Source organism: Lethenteron reissneri, chromosome 17 (genome assembly GCF_015708825.2).
Source record: "Lethenteron reissneri isolate LAM-NWPU_2019-01 chromosome 17, ASM1570882v1, whole genome shotgun sequence".
NCBI lineage: Eukaryota > Metazoa > Chordata > Hyperoartia > Petromyzontiformes > Petromyzontidae > Lethenteron > Lethenteron reissneri.
In genome coordinates, this window is record NC_083795.1 from 8,858,144 (window position 1) to 8,885,111 (window position 26,968).

A 26,968-nucleotide genomic window follows, 5' to 3' on the forward strand; every position below is an offset into this window, starting at 1 on the left:
GAGGATTGCTCGTGTTGCAATCGAAACGTCGTGATTTGTTTTAATTTTTCAGCCTACGTGACTTTACCGAAAGAACCAAAGAGTATTACACTAATATTTCAATTTCCGATTTTTTTTTTTGCGAAAACAACAAGTTGTAACATTATTTGCTTTGAATATTCTAATTTTACCACTACATTTTTACCATCGACGTGACAACAGTGTAAGCCGACTGGTAATGCCGTGGCTAATTCCAGATGCTGCTTTGAATTTTGATTATTTTTGGTAATCGGTAGAAAACTGAAGTGAACAAATAATTGAAAAAGCAAAAAATGTACAAGAAAATTTTATTGAATTGGCAATAAAGATACCTCACTTATAATAAGACAGGTTGGCCCAAAAGTCAAGACACGGGTTATATTTATTTTAACAAATCACAAAGGGTAATTTTATTTATTTTAACATGTTCAAACTGACTTCCATTAATGTTAATGCATGCATGAATTATCTTTCGAAATGAATTTAGGCATTATTTAAGATTACAGGTGTAATCTTTGAACATTCAGCAATTCATTCAGGGTTTTCGGTCGAGTATTTTTTAAACGATGGATTTGAGATGATGCCTTAAAAAAAGAAGAAAAAATATTAATAATAGATCAAATATTAACTTAAATCATAAATAAACATTTTAATGCTTGTGTTCAAATAAAATAACCACGTGTCCTGACTTTTGGCCCACCCTGAATATACAGAACAGAGTTAACAATGGCATGTGCTGCTTTAACATTACATAATAAGAAAATATTTCCACAAATAGTAACAACTGTTTTCTTTACCACAAACCAGTGTAATAATAAACACGTTTACATAGACAGGAAATATAGCTTTTAAAAATGCTAGGCACAAGTTGGTTAAAGGAGGTGCTAAATGATTTAAAAAGTTGCATTATAAAACAAAAAAACAGCTTACAAAAAATATTTTAAACAACGAGTACATGCATACCAGACAATAACATTCTATCTTTAATGTCACTCCTCACTTTGAGTGTGCATATGTCCATTTGGGACTGAGAGGCTTATATTTTATTAGCTCCATTTGTTTAGGCTGTGATTTGTTAATACCTTGTTTTAAATACAAGACTGAATCCGTTTTTAGTTTGCACGCAAGATTCATATCCTTGCCTCTACACATACGTGAATCGCGCAGTACGAGACTGGGAAACAATAAATGTTAGTGCATATCGGTATCGTACTCCTTTTGGGGGTACATTTTTTCAACCTCGCTCACAAGCCCTTGAATATAGTCCTTCGGCTGCAGCACTAGCAACAGTTTGGTGGTACATTTGTTCAGGAGGCACCCAACACGCTGCAAAGATCATAAGCAATAAACAGCAAATTCTGCATTTTTTGTGGAAATCGCAAAAACCACTGGCGATGAACTTGAATTAAATCAACTGTACTATTTTATAGCGATGTAAAGATGCCATCATGAGAGACATTTGCCAGAGTGAATTTAGGTTTTACTTTTACGAAAATACGACGATAAATTAATCGTAAATATTACAATGTTTTTGTTAGATTTTTTGTTTTTATGCATGATGTGCTTATGCATCTATTTGGGAGTGAATGGCTTACCTGAGTGGAATGTTTATCAGCAGAAACAAGACTGACAGAGTGGAAGTTAATCTCCGTTATTTGCCAAGGCACTGTTTTCTGGTCCGTGATGCATATTGGTAGATTTAATCCATGTTGTGCTATCACTGAACGAGGTTTTATGTGCTTGATCTGAAAAGAAAAAATATATAATCCCTTTTTTCCAAACACACTTCGATATTTTCCCATCGCTGTATAAACTTAGTCGGGTGTAGTGTGTAGAAATGCAATAGCACTGCGAACATAATAAATGAATCTCCTAAAATCAGTAGAATTTGTAACATGGCGCAGATTCCGCAAATGTGGGAATGCACAGATAAGTTGGGAGGCAGCTCTAATGAGCTGAAAACAATTTCCCAAACTCTGTGGTCCTAAATTGGGATGTATGGCCAACTCCATTAATGGGTGTTTATACAAGTTCAAGTTCATTTATTAGGTATCGCCCTGTGAGCCATTCGGTTCTTGAATCGGGTGCAACCGCAACAAACAAAAAACAAAAACATGAACAAGAAACCATCTTAAAGTGACTATGTGACTAAGTGCAAACAGAAAATCCAAGAAAAGACAGCACAATATTGCAGAAGAGCACCGTACACCAACGCTGTGTGCAAAAATATGTGAAGGCGTGACATACCACAGGTCCTTCGGTCTCTATCCCCCAGTCTTCGTTTTCAGTTTTGATGGCAAATAGCAATTTTCCTTGCGGGAGACGAGCAAAGGTGATCGGAATCTATACACAGAAGTGTGTTAGTACTATGCCAACGGCATATATGCAAACATCCTCAACGTAAAAATACCCTCCTCTTTGGTTTTTTCGGTAAAGTCACGTAGGTTAAAAAAGGAAAACAAATAAATTAAACGTCGTGATTTAAATTCCTTGCAGTCACGAAAGCTTCAAATCTAGAATAAAAATACCACACAGACACCAACTTTCCAATACACTATATGAATGCGTGCATGTGAATATGTATATCATCCAATCAGAAGTAGTGAAAATATTCTGAGAAAATGATATTAAAATATGCAGTCTCATCCAATATTATTTTAATACAATTAGATTTGATGAAACCGGCATACAATGAGATGTATTCTATACATAATGTACCCAAAATATGCATATGTTAGGTTGAGCCAATGTTTGTCTCATGAAAACATCTTGACCACCATGCATACTGCATGAGATGTAAATTTACTACAGTATACATATACATATTTCCTAATTGGTTCTCCAATTATTAACGGGCAAAGGTTTTGGCTGATAAATTTCAATGATCTACAGGGCTACTTTTACCTTTAATGGTTAAAAACATGTTATGCAATATTGTAGAATGTTACAAAATTTGAAAAATGTATGCATCCAAAAAATAATGGCATTTCCCTTATAAACTGTTCAAATATCTTTATATATACGTGACAAAACTCTAAATATATATCTTGCATCGCACAGGCAGCGAATGAAATAGGTCAATTCATTGAGCGTGTCTATTAGGAGGCGGACGACGTTCTTTGGACAGATTTGTCATCTAGATGCCCGCACCCCTGCACATTGGGCACTTCGTTTGCCGGTTGATGTTTGAATCGAGGATCACGACCCCCGTGGTCGCCCTGGCAACGCACGCAATGGCAGCAAGGGCAGCAGTTGCTACCCTTGCTGCCACGTCTATTAATTCACTGCTAGAAGATGGCCTGCCCTGTCTGTGTCAATCACAGGAGATTGTTTGATCATAGTTCACCACACTGGTCAGTACAGGTTGGTGAAGGAGGAGTGGTAGGCAAGCACCATTTTGTAAATCACTCACTACTGATGTTAGCTGTGGCTAAGAATAGAACTCATGTAGCCAGATTAATGGAACTGTTTGCTAACCACTGTACCACCACTCCCATGGGCACCATATTAAGATAAGAAGAAAAGGCTCTTTAAGCAAGCCTTACCAAAAGTTTTGGCCAGAGTATGATGTGACTATATGTACTGTAACCTAAATGGAAACGAACACATTTCAATATGCAATAGCATTGTGCCGTTTCGCCTTCTGGTGTGTTTCAGGTGGCACCGCGTGTTCTTCGGCGTGATACTTCTCTCCATGCGTGGGGAGCTTCTTCAGGAAATGAATTTAGTTACTGAAGGAGCTTCCAGCACATAGAGAGAAACATAAGGCATCGTGCCGAACAACACGCGCTACAAGCTGCAAAAACATCGGAGAGCTGTTCAGCACCATTGTGCAAAGCGATACCAATAGTCAACATTTACCTTATTTTTGGCGTAGCGGTTTGCAAAGAATAAAATATCCTCGGGGTCGCGAGGTTTCATTTCACCCACGGTGATGACCCAGTCCCCTATGTGCAGGATTTCACTCAATTCCGAACCTGGGTCCACCTTCCAGCCAGCAACACTGCATCCAATCGTATTCGGTCAGAAAAGGTCAGTGTGGCCGGTTGGATGCGTCTTCTTAATCGGATTGACAGTTCTGTGATGCGTTTTCGGGCTGCACAACAGGTTGTTCAGGAAGAAGTTCCCAAGATATGGAGTGAATTGTGTGATATAATGCCGAACAACGCAACAGGAAAACACACCACAGGGATGGAAACCTACACAGTAAGATTGTAAACTCTTTCCCATACACTTTCTCGTATGCACTATCATGTATTAAGTGTTATATTCCTTAAATTATGAAAGTAGCATGTAGAACTATGCTCTCTCATGGCAGTACTTACCATATTTGTTCCTGGAATTTAACAAATGCAATTTTTTCTACATCTTGTAGAGTGATACACTTTGAAACCTCTTTCATGTCTTTTTCAGATTCCAGATTTCTGTAACAGTGATGCCACATTTCATACAGGAAGAACATTGGTCATGTTTTGCAACATCTATATTTTTTATTGCAAATTGTATATATATTAATCTTGTTTACCCAGGAAATCCTCACTGAGTCTTATCACAATTTTTTACGATATATAATCCCAAATTAATAATTTCCAAGTATTTTTTTTTTATCAGCAAATTTGGACCATGGCGCCAGCACACAAAAGCCTACTTTTGCGAATTATGTCATGGGATCTGTAACGTTCACCATGAAGTCGACGGTGCGTATTTATATAGTGAATACACACCGCAGTAATAACCAGGGCGGCCGTTGGATTCGAGCCATGAACCTCTGCAAGAAGCGGCGAACGCGCCGCTACTTGGCCATGTCACCACCCATGGTAATCCACGCAGAAGACGTAGAACCCACGCTTGTGCCACAAGGTGAGATGTGCCCACAGTTGGTTAGCTATCGAGTGTTGTGCAGACATTGCAACTGCACTGAGGCCCACGGATTGGAGTGCTCAGGCCCCAGGCTACAAAGAAGGCGGGGGGCAGGGTCATTTTAATTCTCTGCACAATGGACCATGCCAACCACACTACGTCAGCGTGTTTAATAACTTCATACTGATTTTTTTAAAAGCATTATACCTCAGTATAGATAAGTAATATAAAAAAAAAACTGTTTTAAAAACACGCTTTTATTAAATGTACTAGTAATGGCAGAACTCCACAACTCCAGGAAGTGGCCCCGAAGCTTGCCATAACGAACCGTGGTGATTTACAGCCAACGTCAGTTGAGCGTGGACAATTAGACCCAAGCCGAAACATAACATATAAAAAAAAATGTTACATTTTTTTTAATGATAGAATATAGTAGTGTCATCAGTATGACATAATTATACCAAGTTTGCAGTCGATACCACATTGGGAAGTGGGTTAAAAGTGAGTTACAAGATTTGAGGATACAACAACGACAGCAACAACAGAGTGAGTTAAAAGAAAGCGTGTAAAAAAGTAGAATAGATTTTACCCTTTGTGGCAATATAACAGGTGTTAAGATGTTAAACCACCAAATATAAACCTTTTGCAAGGAATCAAACATCTAAACACCTGTTTTATTGCGAGAAAGGGTAAAACTTATTATTATTTCTTCAAACTTTGATACTGGCAAAAAAAGTCCCATTATACCTTAACTTGCGATTTAAAGCGTCTGAGAACATTCCCGTTAGTAGTTTATCATCCCTGATATTCACTGGATATGATCGTGGATCAATGTCTTGCATGTCGCAAGCCGAATGCAGGAAACCCGTCTCTTGCTGTGCGACCGTCGTGCTCTCGGTCTGTCTACAGCAGTGATCAGAACATGGTCTGGCCTCTGGGACATTCAATGTGATGAGCTCCATTGGTCCATTGTGGATGCTTGGACCCTTTGACATATGTGAACATCATACAACAAATTAAATAATTAATATTTGTAACATATATCAACAAAACAATTATACATTGTACATAATAATATCAACATTTAATAATTATCAATCCGATTCACAAAATATTTTTGCAAAGTCTTATATTGTGTCGAATGTCGCGGTGACTGGCTCAAGCTCATGGCATGGAAATTGAACGTTCGCAATATTCTTAAATAATCCGCTCTTCTGCCGACCCAGTTGTATAACCGGGTACGCCACAGTGAGTGAACGACCATTGTGGAAGAGTAAGCCCATTCTGTATACCCTCGAGAGGGGGCTCTGTCAAGCTTCTTCTCGTGAAAGCCATTCCACATTTACCTTGACCTATATTATGTCTGCTCATAGTTCCTTACATTTTCGCTGGACAGAGGCACCGTGAGCTGCTCCTGACACGAGCAGAACCCTCCTTTGAGACACGGCGGGCATGAAACGGTCTTGTGAAGGCAAGTCTTCTGTGGGTTATTCTCTATCTGTGTGTTGACGCGCTTCAGTGGACTTGGTCTCACAATCCTGCACTCGTATTCACTCTGTGAAAATATACGTGTCGTATACGTTACAATATACTGCATATATATAACAGTTTACGCTTATGATCAAATTACCTGGAACCACTCTCTTCAGATCTCTGATGCGAAGTAGGCATTGAGCCTGCATAGTGCTTGGGTGGGTGACATCCATGAACAATACAGGTGTGGTGGTGGGCTGCTGTGAGGTTACAGTGTCAGCAGAGAGCAGAGGGTAGTTCAGCAAAATTTATTGTTGCAGATTTTCCTCGCTTTATGCGGCTCCAAAAAAGGGCGCACAAAGTGAAAACACACGAGACAGCTGCCGCCGAGTCGCGCAAACAGTACCCACAATGTTGTCCCACGTGTGACTGAATCCGGATTAAGCGAGGGAAACCTGTTCTTTACTTTGATGCTTCAACGTCTATGCCACCCACCCTCACCAGCTATCTCCCCCACTGACCAGTGTGGAAAAGTACAATATGTTTCACGACCAATGCTATGATTCATTTAATTTTTGGGTCAGATCGTGTAAGTAAAGTGTGTGTCGTACACCCTCCTCCACCCTATGCAGCCACTTAATAAAGATGTCACGTGAACAAATGTGCCAATGTATTACTGCTTCAGCACACCGGTATGTTGGGGAGCAATCCAAACATTCAACAGCAATTGGGTGCAATGTTTCGCTGGTAATTACAACCAGCATCATCAGGCAGTTACCAGAATTGTTAAAACGTCCTCCAGCCTTGGACCTTTATTAATCATTTGTTCATTCCATCTCTCACATGACTGTAACGTACATAGCCATTTTGCCTCTTGTTAGCAGATGAGAAAAAGATAATAGCTTGAGATTTAGGTTTGCTTTTTTATGAAAATCAAATAATTATAATAATCCAATTAGTAATTTACAAATATTTGGAGATCGGCATTCAACATGTAATTTCATAAGTAGCTAACTTAATGCGGTAATAAAAATATAAACATCCGACATGGTATCATTACTTACCTTTGACATTTTAATTTTCTCTAGTTCCAAGTACCACTTTTTTGTTTCCTCTCTGATCATAAAACATAATGTAGAAACATTGCACAAGTGAACAGATGCAGTATATTTCTTAACAAAAGTTACATTTATGACAATTTAAAAATACTAATGTAATATGTAAATCACGTGTAGAATGTTAATTCTGTTATGTTTCCTATTTATAATAGAGGTGGAACAATTCACCCCTAAATGATTTAGTAATTGCAATACGTTTTCACGATTCAGGGTAACCATTTCATTAATTATATATATATATATTTTATAAATACATTACAGTGAATAACAGCGCCTCTAGTGGCTGCTTGGGCAATGAGAACCGATTGGACAATATCCGAATTGAAACATATCACTTTCTTCCACTTGTGATTAGAAGCATGCACCGTCTGCTACACAATCAATATTATGCAATGAAATATGTATGAATCACTATGCTGCTAATATATTACTAAACTATTTTATTTGTCAGGTAAAGCCCACTGAGCTGTATAGCTCTTTTTCAGAAGCGACCTGGCTACAAATGATAGCTCAACGAAGTGGCTTATCGTGTGGAAATGTATAGCAGCCAATTAATCTAAACGCATGTTTCTAAATGTGAAGGGAAAAACCGGAGGACTCGGATACAAATCTACGCAACCATGGGGAGAACATGCAAACTCCAAATATACAGGCGTCAGGGTCTGGATCGAACCCATGACCTCCTCCATACCAGGCGACAGAGATAACATCTTGCCACCACAGCGACAATATCGATAAAGCTCAATTTTAATCTCACCAAGGTTCATTGCAAACCTTTTTCAAGAGAGCAGCATGGGGGAGGGCCAATTTCCGAGACACACATTGGAATTATCTCCATCAGTTCGACATCCAAGGGAAGACCTAAGGCCAGATGGTAGTATACTGTTAGGGCACATCTTGGAGGTTGCATATCTGCTGTGCAACAACTGTGGAATCTACCAGAGGGTGGAAAGCGTTGTGGTGGTATCATCAACTTTGGCCATGCTGACATCTTGGTGACATCTTAATCTTGAAGGTTCGCCACTTTACACATAGTTTTTAATAGCCAATGATACAATTCATAATATATTTTTGGGTTGTTTAAAATAAATTTCGTTGTGGGAATTGTTCTTCAACTTACCCTATGATGAAACAAAACAATTGGCGTTTGGTTAAACATTTATACAACATGTGACGAGTTAACTTGTTGGGTTGTGGAGAGTTTTGACGACACCAACTTGCCCATATCATTAGGTGGCCTAACCCAAATATCAATTATGAATCAAGCAAGGTTCATCTCTATTCACAACCTGGAAGCAACTGCAAATGGACTGCACGACGAGTTGTGTAGAATACTTTGGCCTACCTATCTTCGGCGAAGAGGAAGAGCTCACGGCTTTCTGTTTTAAAATATATAACGGATTCTGTTCTGTGCATGATCACGCTTGGCACAATGGGCCATACATCACTGACTTCAGGGTTATCTGTCAGCTCCTGCAGACTGAAAATAGCAGAGAAGCGATGTCAATAAAGTGGGGCAACGTTTCTGTTAATTGGTACATCTGAAATACACCCAAATGTCATTACATAAAAAAACATATAATGTCCAGGTTTCATTGCTAACACAATAAAAAACAACTATTTTACACAGCAACGTCCTGACCATTTTCTCCGGATTATAAAATTCTCCGGCAAGTAGACAGATCCTAAAATTGTGCCGAGAGTCAATCGAGTTATACAACACAGGACACACACTGAGTGGATTCTAAGAGGCACCCCCAACTCTTGCTTTAAAAAATAAGGGGGGGGGGGTGGAGGAGAAGTGTGTCTAATTATAATCAAGATAATATGGTAAACATAAATATAACATGGATGTGCCAATACAACTGATGCTATTTGCTTACGTTCCTATTTTAAATTCCCCAAGAAGAGGCTTTCCTTCCTTGAATTCCTTTTCGTCTTTGTAATATTTAAAGCTGTAACTGCCTTGCTCATTTTGAAAAAGAACACAGTAACGTTTCTTCCAGGAGATCTGCATGCACAGAGAAAGAACATACATCTAAAATGATTTCTATACCAAATAGTAAATGACAATTTAGTTATTAGAAAGAGTTGAAAGAGGTGTTATCTAAACTTTGTTATCTAAACTTTACCAAAAGTACATTATTTTATATCGCATTCCATATATTTAAAACCATTATTTGAACTTGGAAATACTTATGATCAAATACAGATTAAATATTAAAAATTTTCATCGTCTTTTGTATAGCGCCCTAAACACCAGGACAACTCAAAACACTTTAAATCACGTCTCATATATTAAACAGCACCCACAGTGCTAGCTGTCCATGTGCAGCACCTGGACTGCAAGCAGGCGTTAGTATGCCAGTAGAGGGCGATGAATGTTATGAAAAATCCTAATAGAGTAAGGTGCAGGTAATTTCCGAATTCGGGAAAAAATGTGGACCCTCACTCTGGCACACAAATGGCCTGCTCTTGCGAATGACGTCAGGGGACCTTCAACGTCCACCATAAAGCAGACGGCCGTGTAGTATTATGGGTATTACAGCTTCAGTAATAATCGAACTGAAAAATACTGCAACAAGTATCTCTCTTGTTGAGCATTGACATTTGACAGCATCTCTAAGGGGCAGAAATGAAATAGTTCATTGCAAAACAGTCATAACATACCGATGGAAAAACAAGTATGTCGATGTTTAATACGTAAAAAGGAAATATTTAACTGGCAGCCCTCGAATTAGGAAAGCAATTCATTCCTGAGACCCGTTTGTAAGTCGAACGGTTCGTAAGCCGGAAGACAGTAGTCTAAAGTATATTTAAATGTCCACACACAGAAACACTCCCTCCCAGCACGAGGCTGTTTCATTGCATCTCGCGGAGGATCGCTCAGCTGAACACATTATTGCCGCGGTTCAATTTGCAAATGATAGTTCGCGTTTTAAGTCAATGTTGAAAAAATTTCATGGAAGCTGCTTAGTAATCGCGGGTGTTTGCTTGTCGGATGTTCATATGTCGAGGACTGTGTATACTTAACTGTTCTTGTCAAGCATATGGGCAATAATAAATTATACTGTACAGCCATGTCAATACACTGCTGGATGAAGGCCATGTCAGTCATGGGAGATTTCCCCCCCCCCCCCCATCATTACTTCACTACACTGGTTAGTGCTGGTGGAGAGGGGTAGCATCGGTTCAGATATCATTCCCAACTGAAATCATCCATGGCTGGGAATAAAACTCAGGTCTCTGGGTTCATAATTCTCCATCTGATGAAGTTAACCTTTGCTCCCAATCCATACTCCGCAAGTATGAAATAAATAATTAGACAAATTGTATCCTTCATATATCTGTCTGTGCACATAAACATATGAAAGTATTATTTATACAACCCAGCAGTGGCATGACATTCTGGGAGTACATCGTTTCAGCAGCAATGTTTCTTCACAAGCGAACTCTGGACTGGTTTCGACATAGAGTATCTCATCAGTAGTCAGGCTTGCTTGAATCAATGCTGGTGAACTGCCAATATATTGCAGGCAAGCAATCTCCCCTCATGATAGGGGGTTCCCAGTTTGATACAAAATTATTAAACGCGGTGTCCATAACTCAAAGTAATCATTTGCGTCAACAGACGTAGCTTGTCTTGGGGAGCCGAGTCACTTTGATAACCCAGCCAACAAGTTGCTCACCGATATTTTGAAGACAATTTTATTCGGAGGAGGAGACTTTCTCAAATATCCTTCGCAAATGATTTTTTCTCCCAAACATTTTGCCATTGTCAACCTCACACCGTGAAATGAGCTATCAGCAGGCCACGCAGAAAAAAAAACATAACAAAAACATGCAATTAGCTGAAAGGTTAATATCCGACTTTAGTGCCAAGACATATTCTAATCGTAGCAAAACATTAAACCACAAGGAAATTACAAATGAAACTTCGGGTTGATATTTCCGCAATACTGTATGCAAGTACTGTAACATCAATGGTTGTCTTTTCAGAAAGTTTATCTTATTTTCCCGAGCATCATCATCATGAGCCATGGTCAAGCTTTGGGGATTTTGGAAAACAATGGGACAACTGCAGCATATAGATGCTAAGGTAAAGATTAAAGGTGCAGCCATCATTTGTCTCGCCAACGACACTACTGGCAAAATGGCCTCCATTAGAGGGATCCCTAGAGAAGCTCTCTAGAGAGAATTGTTGACATACTCTTGCATGCTGGCCAGACGTCTTGGAATAGGTAGGAATACCCACACTTTACCCCACCACAAGCCAATCAACTCTCTGTGGTGTACCCATTTATACTGCTGGGTGGACGGAGGTTGGGGGGGGGGATTCAAAAACATGCCCCACTTTTTACCCTGCACCGGGAGATCTTACCGGCGACCTTTGGATTGCAAGTCAAGCGAGCTGACCACTATACAGCAGCATCCCGCATGAATATATGTACTGTATGTTGAACTTCTTTCAAATTCCAGATGGCCGCAGAAGCGCACGTAGAATTGCAACGTAATTATTTTCCTGATTGTACTACACAAAGATAACGTACATACTACATTTACATACATTTGTATGCATTATGAATGTATAATTTGCCCCGTATTGATAATTTAGGCACTATTATTAGACATTTGGTTAGTCTGTGAAGGCCAAAGCTAAGTTCAGAATGTGTGGTGGTGCTGCTTTTATTCGTGCGTATAAAAAAATGACATAAATTAAATACCTATACATCATAACTATTGTGTTTAGCGTACACGTGTTGATATTGCAATTCTGTAGAGCATGTTAAACATTCGTAATTTTTTACAGTTTCATATTTTAACACATGAAAGCGAAACGAAATTTGTTCAAAGCCATAATTTTTCATCTATAAATGACAACAGAAGCAACAATCCGTGTGAGAATGATCAAAAGTATGAACTCACCCGGAGTTGCTGTGTAGTCGAGTGCTTGTCAGCTCGCGTTTATTTTTGTTAAAAACCTCCGGGTCCTCCCAGGATTGCTCGAGAGCTGGGTGATTTTTTTATCGGCAGGAAATTTCCCCCCCTCCAACCTCAGCTTTATGGTTTTATGGCTTTTTTTGTTGGTAATGTGGGTAATCAGATGGGAAACAACAATTCGGGACTGACTTTTCTTCGAATGAAAAGTGCATATGAACAAAACCCTCAGTCACGTTGTTGATGCAAGTGTTCCACTTGTCACATAGTTGCTGTAACTTTCAGCGAGTTGATTTGAAATTGGCTCCTGATGTACAGCAATTATAGCGCGTTTGCAAAATGAAACGGATATGATCACATGTTTTACAGCATAAGCATTCGGGACACATGGTACATATATCCTGTTCAATAGCGCCAATTTTATTGTTTGGTAACTAAATTTTCAGTCTGCTGTGTCAAATATTTATTCAGAAGAACCGTTGTGTGTAATTTTAGCTTCACATAGAACACGAGTAAACATGTTTGTAGTGCACCATTTTAAGCTGTTGGGTGGAGAGGCGATTTAAGGAGAAAATAACAATAAATGAAACTCCGTATTAGAAGCGATTCCAAAATCATAGTGTGCACTTCACAGTGGTTCTACATGTGTAAATGTTTGTTTTTGTTATCAGCTTACCAAAAACGTGCACACGTTTTGTTGGTTTCAGGCTTAACACCACAATATGGTTTGGGGGTTACAAAGGAAATGGAGACTCTCTTTCCAGTTGTTATCGTTATTTGCAAAATGCGTACACATACCCTGATAACAAACAAGAAACGGCACATGCTGAGGCTCCGATACTCAAGTTATTTCCTATTTTATGATTAAACTAGAAAATGATACAACTGGACAACCAGAAAGAAAGCAATCGATTACACTTACCTATGAAAAAAGACACGTTCTATATGATCTTGTTTTGCATGTAATATATTGCAATATATTTCGATTTAAAGCTTTCGTGACTGCAGGGATTCATCTTCTTGGTTCTTTCGGTAAAGTCACGTAAAAGGGAAATAATAAAATAATAAAAATAAAACATAATAAAATCATTCTCACGACGTTTCGGCCACAACGCAAGCAACTTCCCCCTCCAACCCAGCTTAAATATACGCTGCCAAGCCTGGTGGTGTTCATTCAGACACTGTCTTTCCGACAGACCTGTGCTTCACCTGAGGACGGCTGCTTGCGTTGTGGCCGAAACGTCGTGAGAATTATTTTCTGATGTTTTATTTTTATTATTTTATTATTTCCCTTCTACGTGACTTTACCGAAAGAACCAAGAAAATATATTGCAAAATATACTTTTGAGCAAAAATTTAGACGAACATATCTTCTTCGGTAGCGCAAGCACAGCTTGGTGATCATTTGCCTCCTGACTTGTTGGCTCATCTGGAATACTGGCGACCTGGTCAAAAAATGCACTTACACAACTGCAAGTTAACTTGTTTAGAAGAATTGCCCCCAAACTTGTTATAGATTGCCCCCTACCAGGAGACGTATGTGCACTGCTGCACACGTCTAATGAGAAAATGATGGACTGAGCGCACAATGAATCAAGATCTTTCTTTTGACCCCCTGCAAACAGTATGAGATTTAAACAGCAATTCTCAGTTGTATTAAACTGTGGCAGCTTGACACCTTGTCAATACGTGGCTGTACAGCCCGTTTATATGCTGTCACACTTCTTAGCGTACAGCCTGCAGCTTAAAAAGTAATGTAAAAATCCTTTAGTCATATAGTATAAATAGCAGCTCACAATATGCTGTCTAAGGACATATGACCAGCAAAGCTGCTGTCAAATGTCAGATATTTAGGACAACCCAATATTTTCTTTTTTCAAAAAGAGACCATACTGGATAAATTGACCACACCTAACATTGGGTTAGGCTTGAAACACGCCCATTACGTCTCTCCCACGGTGAAGACAGATGGTATATGATCGTCCAGAAACCATTTGGTCATGTTACACCATAAATTCTAGAAAATGAATTCAGTAGCTGAAGCACGAGAAGGTTAATGTCTCAAAAAGACACCATAAAACAGTTTCAACTATAGTGATTAGATTGTAGAGCAATTACTTATTTATACGTTTAACCCCTTTTTCAACACCACAGGCTAATTTAAGAAGTTAAAATATAGGCTACTGAAGAGCACAAAATATATCTTGTGAGCAGAATCATTAAGGTTAACATCCCGATACCCCACTTTTAAAATTGCTGCCCTGTTGAATGTTCCTTCGATTTTTTTTCCCAATTCATTCACTGGGAAAATGCGGCAGATGCTACGAAAGAGGTGCTGTCATATCATGAAAACAGGCTTTTATTCAGAGCATCCTTTTACATCGAGCATAGCCGCAGAATCTGAATTTTTTTTTATCCTGGAGAAATCCGAAATCATTGCCGACAATGTCCACGCAGCTTAATGGGGTAGCTACGTGTAAATACGAGCGAAAATCGGCATGTGATATTATCACACACAAGACAGCTACTGGGGGTTGTGAATTGCCACGGTGCAAATCAACGGTATAATTTTGTGGGCGTATTGTGAGGCGCTTTATTACGTTCGCCCAAACCCGAATGGTCAGTTTAATATTTCCTCAGCAGGATGGTGAAGCTTTACGATCCAGTGCCTATCACACAACGGATGAGTCAGGATCAGGGTTCAATGAATTTTGTGTTTCATAAATACGTCAGCTCGGAAGGTAAGGTGTGCGTTGGAATGACAAGAAGGTGCAGCCCTTTGTAGATCAGGCATATGAAACGATCGCACACACAAACGGCTCTCTCTCTCTTCAACACCTTGCAAAATTGTCACACGCAAAAAATGATTCCCACACGATGCCATAAAAATGCACACTGAATGCAAACGGGAATATACACAAAAGGTATTTACTGTAAATAAATTAAAATGGGTATTACTCTGTCGAAACCAAAGATCTCCACGAGGCATTAACAGCACAGAAAACACAAGGTTACTCATATAGTCATATACTACAAGCATTGGTAAGTATTCATGGTAACAAATCTTATGAAAAGGCAGCATGTAATGGTAAAGCATGCCACTAAAAGCACATTGTGTGCTCAACACTTAATTTGATAGTTAGAAATGCAAATAAATAGTTATATTTTATACATTGTGCCACATTTAATGTTTCTTAAATTAACGCCACATCGATCACGCATACTGTTAGCAAACGTCCTTCTGTTGCTTAAAATAACATATATTTTTCTATACATGCCAACTCTCATCGAAGGATTACCACAAGCATATATTAGAATATACTGTGCTTTACAAAACCCATGAGAAATGTATACAGGCTCAATGCTGAAGCATTCAAAAACTTTAACTTATGTTCATTACATACCGCATACAATATTTTGGTTCACAAATCTTTATAACATATACATGTCTGAAACACCACTGATGGTAACGTGAACAAGCGCAAGGCTGGGGCTGATGACTTCCTCTACAGAGAGCTTTGACAGAAGCATTTTTCCACCAATTCATTTCTTGCATTACTAAGGCCCTTATATGTATGTGTACATGGTAAAACTTCTCTTATTCCCGCGAGGCTTATTATCTGGCACTCCTATTATCCACGAGAGATGTAGACTCCACAAAAACTCCTCTTATATGTGACCCCATTACAGGTACTGTATTGCTATATTCCGAAATTATCCGCAGATTTTCACATCCTGAATTTTGGAAAGGTTTCTTGTTCGCAGATCATACGCAGATAAGAGGAGTCACGCGGCAAATTCATTCCATTGCCTGTGGGTTTTTAGTTTAAAAAATGCAAATAAGTATAATAAATGTTTGGATAACGTTGCGGAAAATCCGATCTGCAATATTCATCCCCGATGTCAACGTGAATGAGAGGAGTTCTACTGTACTACTTTGCAAACTTCTCATTCCTAACAGCTCATCCTACAAGCGTTCGAAAAAGCCGTAGGCTGTCTGTAACTATTTGGTTACAATTTAGTGAAACGTTTTATGGATATAAAACTCTAGGGACTTCAGTAACCAATTTTATGTATTGTTGTTCAAAGCGATTTAATGATTTGAGGGGTAACTGGATAAAACTACACACTTTAGGGAATATCAACTAATAATTTCAAAAAACCACAGGATCCCAAAAGAAATGTTTAAAAAAATTTCTGGCAATACCAGTCATTACCCTTAATCTAGAGTGCACGTACTCTCAGCCACAACGCAAGGTTGAGACTCCACATACTCCTGTTGAAAGTCCACGTTAAAGCGCAGCATGCAGCACTGGGCACTCTCCCTCTCTCTCTTTGGTCTACCGAGCGACGGCAGTTATGATGGAGCAGTGTCGGAGGACGTGAAGCGGACCAGGGGGGGGGTTGCTCAGACAACGCACTGATAAAGGGACAAACCGTGGCATATTGGTCTGAGATTGGAGTTTATTTGCTGTTAGCTGCTCACGTAGCTGTTTGCTTCCCTGGCGTGAAGGCCTAGCACGACGTGAGTGCTGTGGTTTCCTGCGACGCACGCACCAAAGACAAGGCAAAGAGTTACACGCTAAGAAATGCTATCAATAACGGTAAATATTACCCAACTTATGACATTTAAATCTATTGTCATTTTTGAAATGCCACAGGATTAACGGCCGTGAAGTTTTATGAGGTTTTTTTTTTTATGAGGAGGACAAGGTGGGAGGGGAAAGGACAGAGGGAATTGGCAGCAGAATTCAGCGGAGCAGGGAAGGTTGAAAGGCGCGTCAATATTTCAGAGTCGGTGTATTAATCTCTGCACGACCCAGGGGGGTCAGCACAAAGTTCACGCAATTAGAGACACTATCTTGTGAATGAGCGAGTGTTCCGAGGTCGCGTGCTTGTGCGTACCTAGTGTCTGTGAGTCCAAATCATCGTCAATGAACTCCTCCTGGTTGTGCAGTGCCTCGTTTTGGATAACGGTGGCCACCTCCCCTGGCGTGGCCACATCCTGCTCCTTCTCGTTGTGCATTTGCGCATAGACGTTTCCTCCGACCAGTTTCCTGCGGGGTTGAGTGGCAACTTCACTCCAAGTAATTTACAAAGAATTATAACGCTGCAGGTGTGGGGCTGAGGACAGTGATGGTGCAGTGGTTAAACACACTGTGCTGTGAACCTGAGCACCTTGAGTTCCATTCCTAGCCAAGGCTAACATCAGTGGCAAGTGATACAGGAACAGATCCTGGTCCTTTCCCACTTCAGCAACCCACACTGACTAGCGTGGCAAAATATAATCAAACAAACCCCATGGTTAACACGGAGAGTGGGAAGGGCCTCGTCTAGCAGTGAATTAATTATTGTCACAGTATAACACATTTACAACCCTTTGGCAACCCACTGCTGGATGAAGGCCTCTCTACGCCATATCGGACATTGGGGTTGTTTGGTCATTCTTCACGATGCTGGTCAGGGTGTGTTGGGGTGGGAGAGCCCAGAACCGGCTCAGCTATCACTCGCCACTGATGCGAGCCCTTGGTGGAAATAATATTTGGTGTGCTAACCGCTGCACCGCCATTCCACCACAGATACTGTAATGAGGGATTTTTTCCCCCATTAACTTGCAGGTTACGGTAAATATTGTAAAAATGGTCAAAAACATGCAAAACCAAAACAACACATCAAGATGAACAATCAATGGTGCCTTGTCCAAACGTTTCACACTGTGGCTCTGTTTATCGCCTTAGTTGGCGATTTAGTGGCAGCAGGTATCTTACTTGGCTGTTATATGGATCACGAAGGCAACTTTATTATTGGAATGGGAAAGTAATTTAGTGCTTGGACTTAAACCAACTGCTCCCTGCCCCCACCAACCCGTCCTTCTTCCCCGGTATCTTTATTGCCCTCTTACTACATTCAACTCACCCAGTTCTTGTTATATTTGGGAGGGAGGGAAAAGTGGATACAAACACACACACACACAGGGTGATCCTTGTATAGACCCCCCCCACTTAAATAACATGTAGACATTATAGAGATAAAACACATACATGAATGCCTCTTCATATTTCCTATCAATTTCAATAATACACTTCTTAAAATGTATAACTCTCTGCTCTGTACGATATAGAGCCACCACTTTCATCGTATTTGATGACCTGTTGAGAAGGGGTCCATTAGAAACCAGTTGGGTATCTATAAATAGATCACCCTGGACAATACATGAAATGTGAGGACATGACCAAGGTTGCCGTAAAATAAAAGATATGAACATAAATTACCCGTTTGTTTGGATAATTCATTTCCCTTAAGAGGGGGTCTTTACATGGTGGCAAACAATAAAGATGTAATTTATTTATCCCAGAATATCTCCGTCACTGTCTAATGCCAGGCTGCCAGGCAAGGCAGTCACACATATCAGGAAACATGCAAAAAGTCTGCATCATGTATTCAAATAAAAATAATGATCTTAACCAAGGAAAGTCTCAATATTCACTGGAGTCTTAATATTCTCTTTGAGAAAGTTTCGACATTGTATTTTGTGACCAATGAATGTTTAACAAGTGTTTTGCGTGTGACAGGAAATTGGAGAAACCTCAAGGACATGAGGGGAATAACATTTAAAATTCTGCACTGACAGTTTCATGAACCCACTCGCTGTGCTCCCGCCTTCTGCCCACCTCACAGCCTGGCAGGTTAAGTATTCCTACCTTTAAAGTGTTTCTATTACAGGTGCGAGCGACCGTGCCTGACACTACAGCTCAGCTATAAGGGAATTCCTCTGGGCTAAATCAGTTTTTTTCTCAACTCCAGTTCTCACGAGCCCCCCCCCCACCCCCAGGGTGCATGCAGTTCATTGGCTTCATTTGTGTATGCATATAAAATATAATCAAGTAAAAGGTAGAGCCGTGGGAGATTGCGTGGACTGGAGTTGAAAAGTTATTGAGAAAAAATGGTAACAAAGGGAATCAATTATGGCTTGCTAACCACTTATCAGGTTCAAATCAGTTGTTCCATATTATTTCATTGCCAATGTAAAACACTGACCATGAAGGGTTTGGAGGCAAAAATTTACGTTTCCTTATATATTAAAACAAATGCAAAGTAGTTACTTATATTGTCATATACCAAACATACAACTTGTTCATTTATAATATGTAAAAAAACAGCCTTTTGTAAATCATAATAAGCAGCCACTTAGCAAGCTACTGTCAGCCACTTAGCATGTGACTCATCTTACAGGAGAGTCACATGCTAAGTGGCTGATTACCGATCTATTACATAATTGCATACATCCACAACCCCGCCTCCGCCTGTGATCTAGAAACGTGATGGGGTTCAACAATGATGACGTCATCCTGCACTATTCAAGACCGGAAATCGTCCGAAGATGCTGGATATAATGCCCAACGAAACGTCGTACTCAAATTGTAAATGTTGTGGATCCACGCTGCAACACACCGGTGGGCTAAAGTAGTGAACTATTTGTCTTTTGTCAACGTGACACATTTTTTACTGATTGGCCGTGTCGGGTGGTGGAGGGTTGCGACACATTTATAAATAACGCGATCTAACCCAAAAACCTTTATTATGAATAATACTGGTCGAGAAAGTCTACGTGTTAAGCCTTTGTCAATCCACAGCTGAATAAAGTGCTCCTAATGTCACGACAACTACGGGGGTTGTTTGACCGTACATCACGCTGGTCAATGCGGGTTGGTGAAGGGGGTGGCCCAGAACTAGTTTCAGTTCTCACAAGCTACTGTCAACCACTGTGTCACTGGCTCCAACCCCCATTATTAATTATAAAAAAAAAAAATTGCCGAAGGAACAATTGACAACTTGTTAATTGACAGCGTGTATGCGACTATACATTTTTAAAAAATCAAATCCATACACGGGGCACATACCTTTTGAACCTGTAGATGATGTAGATTAAAAGGCCAAGAAAGGCCAGGCAGAGCACAAGCAGCACAAGCGTAACACCTGGCCCCGAGCCCGGCTGCTGGAAGCCTGCTACTGGGGGAAGGTAGAGCGGACATCTCAATAAGCCAGTGGGAAAAAAAAAAATTGGCATTTTAAATGTGTGCACACACTCGGCAAGAGCACCTTTGGCATACTCATGTCCCAAATCTCAAGTGACATTTTATTCAAAGTTGTATGTCCCGCATGAGTTACTTTATAGTCTGTGTGACTCACTCTCATCATCTAAAATTTTTCATCCTGAGTGGAGCTGCCATGGAAAAGTGATCAAAGATTGTCTTTTTTTGCGGTTGTCAGTTATTTGTGACCCAAACCAGATGATAGAGGCTGCAATATTTTATCACTCGTTTTTTTGTATTACGCTTTTTTCAAAACTGGCTTCAATCGCGATCCAATCACCGCGGTATGCAAGTTATACTTTTTATCAAAATATATGGATGTGCGAGTGTTGTTGGATTACTGTTTCAAGAAACATGTTATGTATGCTGTGTAAATAAAAAATAAATAAAAAATGCAAACTTACCGGCAACTACTGTGATTTTTACTTCCGGATTAAGATTGAATTTCACCAAGTTTCTCTTCACAACCGACACAAGTGATTCATAGACCTATAATGCAAACATCACATTTCCAGGAATTTGAATCCATTTCTCAACTTTTGAGTAAACATATCATATTCTACTGTTTGCTACAATAATATATCAAGAATGAGGTTTTTTTATGCATCAAACACATTGATTGTTGTGTAATATTTTCGTAGGAAAGATATTTATTTAAAATGGAATCTATACACTCATGATACATTTGTACCAACCTACACTCTTACACTCCAGCATTCAGAAGTAATGCAATTATTATTAATACCATTCTAAAAATACTATTGACCTTTATTTACCCAATAAATTCTTACACATTCTCCAGATTTTCCCATCAGGTGTCCCGGTTATTATGGACTATCCAGAGAAAACCGTTGCATACAAGGGGATAACACTGAAAGCTCCAAACCAATAGCTTCAATAATGCATTGCTTCACTGTAATTTCCTGGCCATTTCACAGCCCAAGCCTCCAATACCTAGTATACCCAAGTAGTCTTGCGTATAAGTACTAACCAGGCTCAACCTTACTTACCGTCGAGATAGGAAGAGTACGTGCCCAATCAGTGTTATTTTGTCATAAAGTGATAAGACACAAGCAGTTTACTCACCTCAGATTGTCATTTCAAGAGTCTAGTGACTACACCAGTAAAAGAACCATATATTTTATGGCAGCTGCCATATATACACACGCATGTACCCAGACAACCAACATATATGCCCGCACATTGATAAGCCACGCTAGCGCTACATAGTAAAAGGTGCCCACAGTGGCATAGCTATCAAGTGTGCGGCGGTGAAAATGTATCAAAAGCCCACAGGCAGAAGAGGCCCGGGTGCTGGACTATAAAAGTGGGTGGAATTGTACAGGGCACCCCATTTACATCCTTGCACCACTGTGCATTTCAAACCAGCCACGCCACTGTGTGATGCCCACCTGTTCGACTTCAGCTCCGTGGCTGCTGCGTCTCCTCCTCCTCCGCGGTTCATCACGGCGTGGCACTGCGTACACGTCCACGTGTGTGGGGAAGCCCAGGGGCACGTCTGTGATGACCTGCTCCTCCGAGATGTGACTGGCAGCCTGCCGTGCAAACGAGAGCAAGCGCCGGCTACAGCCACTCAGAGATATCCTCGGACTTTTGCCGATGAGCAAATCAGCGAAATGTGCCCAATCTCATCGTATCTCAAAAGCTAAACAGAATTTGAGCTGGGTAAATACTTAAAAGGGTTACCATTAGGTATTTTTTTTATTTTACCTCTAAATCCAAATTGTCATCATCATCATCAGCCACGATCAACTCACGGCTTGATGAAGGACTTCCAAAGTTGCAACCACCTCTCATGACCTTGTGATGCAACAATCAATCCAGCATCTACACATGCATTTATTTCATTGCTTCATCTCCATGTAGGGCCTCCACTTGAACACGTTCCATATATTGCTGCCATTCCATTATTAATCTTGACCATCGTCCATCATCCTTTCTAGCACAAACCCACTTCTCTTACTATTTCGGATGATGTCTTTAACCTAAATGTGTTCCTTTATCCGTTTCCCAATGTAATTCTAAACATGCATCTCTCCAATGCTTTTCTGCACACTTTTGAGTTTTTGTTTTTCATTAACAACCACGTTTCTTCACCATATGTCATAGCAGGTAGTGCACATAAAGGTTTCTTCTTTGGGTGTATTGGTACACTACTCTTCATTATCAAATTGTATTGCACATTATAAATATAATACATCCAAAACACTGCACGACCAACCCAGTGACATGAGTTGTATTCTCAGCCATAGCTAACATAAACAGCTTGAGCTATCTGAACCAGTCCTGGGCCAAAGTGCACCAATTCACAATGACCAGCGTAGTGAAGTATGGTCAAACAACCCCTATGAATTACACAGCATGGGGAGGCCTTTATCCAGTGGTGGACTGACAAAGGGTTATGCATTACTATTACTATTATTTTTTTCATTATTTCATCTGCTCTTATAAACAATTATTTAGAAAATCGAATTTCGAAGCTTATTGGCATGCAGGTCAATCAATGTGCCATTTACACAGATGGAATTAAATCCTTATTTGTAATTAAGAAAGTAAAATATATTTTAAGTATTTGAAGGCTGTGTATTGGCAATCCGAGTACCATTAGGTGCCATGGTGGCGAGATGTTAACTACCTCGCCTGGTATACAGGATGTCGCGGGTTCGGTCCTGACCCTGACGCCCGCTGTATATTTGGAATTTGCATGTTCTCCCTGTGGGCATTTGCATTTTTCTCCGGGTCCTCCGGTTTTTCCCTCCACATTTAGAAATATGCCTTTAGAGTATTTGGCTGTTATAATAGCTCAGGTGGCCTTACCTGGTAAAATAAAAAATTGTTAATTTTAAAATAGTTTTTTAGTTTTTAAACTAACCATATTCATCGTTCACACTATGAAGGGCCATTGCCTAAACCTTCAGCCAATATATATTTCATTCTTTTAAAGCCACAGTGTCATTGATGAATTAGTAAAAAAAAATTGTTACATGTACCATCGGTTGACGTGAAAGAAACAAACACAAATGTGCACGATGTAATAGTGCACTGGGAAATATGTATGTTGTTTAGTGTGTCAGTGTGGTGTAAGAATAAAATAAAATAAAGATAATTTGTGAACATGACTCAGGTGCAACTGGAAAATAAAACCAAAACTGACCACTGAGGTTTAGTGTACAGTGTTTCCTGGTGAAAAAAAAACGAAACATCTGAAAGTAGAAGTATGATGTACACACAGTGAAACATACACAGGGGTTATTTACGACAGTATTTCATCATTTAAATAAATCTGGTTTAATGTCTCTATTGTCCGACTCGGACTCTCCCGAGTTCAGCTGGTAAGGCCCATTGAGCTAAACAGCCCATGTCCACTTACGGTTGAGCCAGCAGTAGCCTAAAGATAATTATTCTCCTGTTACCCACAACTAAGGCTATGTACTGATCTATCTACCGACATCCGGATACACATCTACCTTTCGATATATTCATACCAGCACTCCTATATGATATATTTTTTTCATTATAACAGCATGGACTTACACAATACAATTTGGATTCGTAAATAATGTAGATGTGACTGAATGGCAAGATGCTGCACTAAAACGCAGGGCATACACCAATGGTACAATTTACAAAGGGGTAGAACATTTAGAGAACAGAAAGGGAGGCGACAATATGTAGGATAAGATAGGCATGATGACAATAGAAAGAGACTCAGTCGTCGGCAGAGACGAATGTTTTTACCTGGAACTTGGAGTGAGAGAGAAAGTCAGCAGTGTGGAAGGCTTGTGGGTAGGAACTAAAAAAAATGTGGGTAGCAGCAGTGTATGAGTGACCTCCCGTAGAGTTCACCAGCAATGGATCTAGTTCGCCGGACTCTGCTGATGAGACACTTAATGTCAAAACCAGTCCAGAGTTTGCTTTATGAAACAATTCCCAGAAGGCCGTGCGGCCAATGGATTGGGTAAAATTACTTTCCTATTTTACGTGGAAAGACACATGGGAAGAAGGCATTACTTATTTTGTTATTCCCTCAAAGTGGAGATTAACTATGAGTTGTGACAGAATGCCTTAGTAGAAGGAGTCCACAGAGGATCTTTAAGATGGTGAGGGTGATTTATTCTTATCATGATCATTTTATAGTTGATTCAGAATTGGAGTGGGTGGCTTTCTGATGTGTTTGTGAGTTGTACCATGTGTTGTTCCACATTATATCAGACGTTTCAAACAAAAAACACATTAGGGAGCTGTGCAGCACAGCCATGAAATTGGACTGGGAGTGAGTGAAGGGATCTGAGGATTGGGGTGATATGATCTAATTTTAATTATGAGCACCGGTAAGAAATCTGGCAGAGGAATTCTGCAAAATCTGCAGTTTGAAGGTGAGGGATTTGGAAAGGCCATAGAGTGGAGCGTGACAGTAGTTGAGCAAAAAGGTGATGAAGGCGTGGAAAAGATAAGGGTCTCAGCAGTAGATAGGTCATGGAAGTAATGGATGTTATTGTTGTGTAGTTGAAGATAGGTGGTCTTATAAAGTAGAAACATAGAGAATTATGGGTCTGGCCTGATGATGACTCAAAGGTTTCAAATACTTATCTAATTTGAGCATGTTCACAACATGCTTGTTTGCTTACATCTACATAAGTACAGGAATATCTACCAAGTCAATCTGCATACCCTTCCCTGGTCTATCTGGACACGTTAACCGGAATTTTATGTTTTCATACATATTTAACAATAGTTGTTTTTTTGCACAAATCTCTGGCAATGTTAATGGTGCATTTCTATGCATGGACCGTGGTCAGATGTTGGGGATCCCCTGGCGTAGAATCAACCACAGTGGAAATTCCACATAGGCTTTGATTATGGGGAAGTCGCCTGGCAGAGCACGAGCACAGGTTCATGGTTAGCTCTCTGGGGCCGCACTAGTTAATGCTGACGATGTAAGCGGTCTGTTTCAAAGCGGAAGATAAATAATCTCATGACGTTATCCGTAAAAGTGTAGGCCATATGTTCCAGCGTCACAGTCTAAATTTTCCCAGCTTAAATTGGGAGCACACAGAGCAATCACTCCCAACTCAAAAACTGTGAAACACAGCAACTTCCTGATAGCTTTGCGACAAATAATATAGCCGCGGATACCAAAAAAATTACTAATGATTTGATTTACGCTGTATTGCATATCTAATATTATACGTCATTAGAGAAACATACCGAGAGTATTCCACTTTGGTTCATGTATACAGAACTCTATGGTTTGAAAAAAGAAACTGGCCATCCTATGCCACGTACAGTAATCCGTACAAATATTTTGTTATTTTAATTTACAAGTTCCTTCCAGTAAATGGATTTCCCTGCCAGATTGTGGTCTGGATATGAGCTGCACTCACTTGTAAGAGAGAGGCCTTGACCGCCCTCGCCACGTCCTCTCGCCACTCGGGCAGCCCGGGGTTGTACGATTCCAGGCTCGGTGAGAAGAACAGGTGAAGAACGCGCACATGTTCTGTCGCGCACACACACAGACACTCCCCGATAAATCACCTGTCAGAAAAACACGCTGCGCGATGATCACCATAATCGTCATCACAATAATCATGTTTAGTTCTATATAGTGGCGTTCATGCAAATTGCATCTCACAATCGATAAGGAACCACAGACAAGCTGGAAGGCAGCAGATAGGCCAGGGTTTCCCAAACTCGAGTCCTCACGACCCACCATGCTCCCTATGCAATTACAAATTAACTCATTCCACGCTGCATGCATCCAATGATTGTTAAACACGTCCCACATTATGCGCTAAGCAATTAACGCTCTGAATTAATAGAGCCGATTAAATTAAGATTGAGATGGCAGTGTGCATGTGTGTGTACACGGCCAACATCAGTGACGATTATCTGAACCGGTCCTGGGCCTCCCCTAGGTCGACTCAGCCTTAAATGAGTACCTGATGCGGTGTGTAAACATCGCCACTGGGGAGACAAAGGCGGTCGGGCGTGGTGCTGGCCACCCACCCTCTCGTGTACCGTTCCGGCCTTCATAGGTGCTCGCTAACAGCACTTGCCCCTACAGTCTGTTAAGGCTATACGGGGGATATTTGTCTTTGTGCACGTGTTCCGTGTGTGTGTTTCACGTGACACAGGCAGCTTAAATTCAGAATCAGAATCTTTAACAATCATCAAGCGTGTGCAGCATGGTGAGGTGCCATGAGGATTAGAGTTTGGAAAACCCTCAGCTTGGCAGTGAGCCCTCTGCCAATAATTCCCCAAGCTCTGCAGTGAGCTATATACTAAGATGCTTTCAGCCAATTAATAATAATTTGTACTCATAACATGTTTATACATGAGGCAGTACAATGTCTAAAATCAAATTCATTAAAAATAATAACAATACTGTAATACGGGAAAATAAACTGAAAATTATTACATCAGCACTGATGGACTCCATTCTAATTC

General features: G+C 40.2%; 2 protein-coding genes across 3 annotated transcripts in view; both read right to left on the reverse strand.

Annotated features, from left to right (window-relative positions):
* Window positions 1–311: 311 nt before the first annotated feature.
* On the reverse strand, window positions 312–14,409 carry PLEKHS1 (pleckstrin homology domain containing S1). The gene is made up of 12 exons (XM_061552677.1): window positions 14,354–14,409; window positions 11,159–11,270; window positions 9,353–9,480; window positions 8,815–8,949; window positions 7,416–7,467; window positions 6,244–6,433; window positions 5,626–5,866; window positions 4,344–4,442; window positions 3,880–4,021; window positions 2,266–2,361; window positions 1,614–1,763; window positions 312–1,344 (listed from the first exon to the last, which is right to left on the reverse strand). Exons 1-12 carry the CDS (start codon window positions 14,407–14,409, stop codon window positions 1,210–1,212), a joined length of 1,536 nt encoding a protein of 511 aa, XP_061408661.1. The 3' UTR covers window positions 312–1,209.
* Window positions 14,410–15,316: 907 nt separating this feature from the next.
* LOC133343439 (VPS10 domain-containing receptor SorCS2-like) overlaps window positions 15,317–26,968 on the reverse strand; it is an 81,254-nt gene continuing 69,602 nt past the window's right edge. The window contains exons 22-27 of one of the 2 annotated variants that reach the window (XM_061553057.1): window positions 25,906–26,018; window positions 21,913–22,056; window positions 20,905–20,989; window positions 20,309–20,414; window positions 17,313–17,464; window positions 15,317–16,949 (exon numbers count right to left, since the gene is read on the reverse strand). In XM_061553057.1, the coding sequence (XP_061409041.1) occupies window positions 16,882–16,949; window positions 17,313–17,464; window positions 20,309–20,414; window positions 20,905–20,989; window positions 21,913–22,056; window positions 25,906–26,018 (668 nt within the window). In that variant the 3' untranslated portion in view covers window positions 15,317–16,881. Of the gene's footprint in view, window positions 16,950–17,312; window positions 17,465–20,308; window positions 20,418–20,904; window positions 20,990–21,912; window positions 22,057–25,905; window positions 26,019–26,968 lie in introns of both variants that reach the window. The other variant, XM_061553056.1, reaches the window with a different exon arrangement.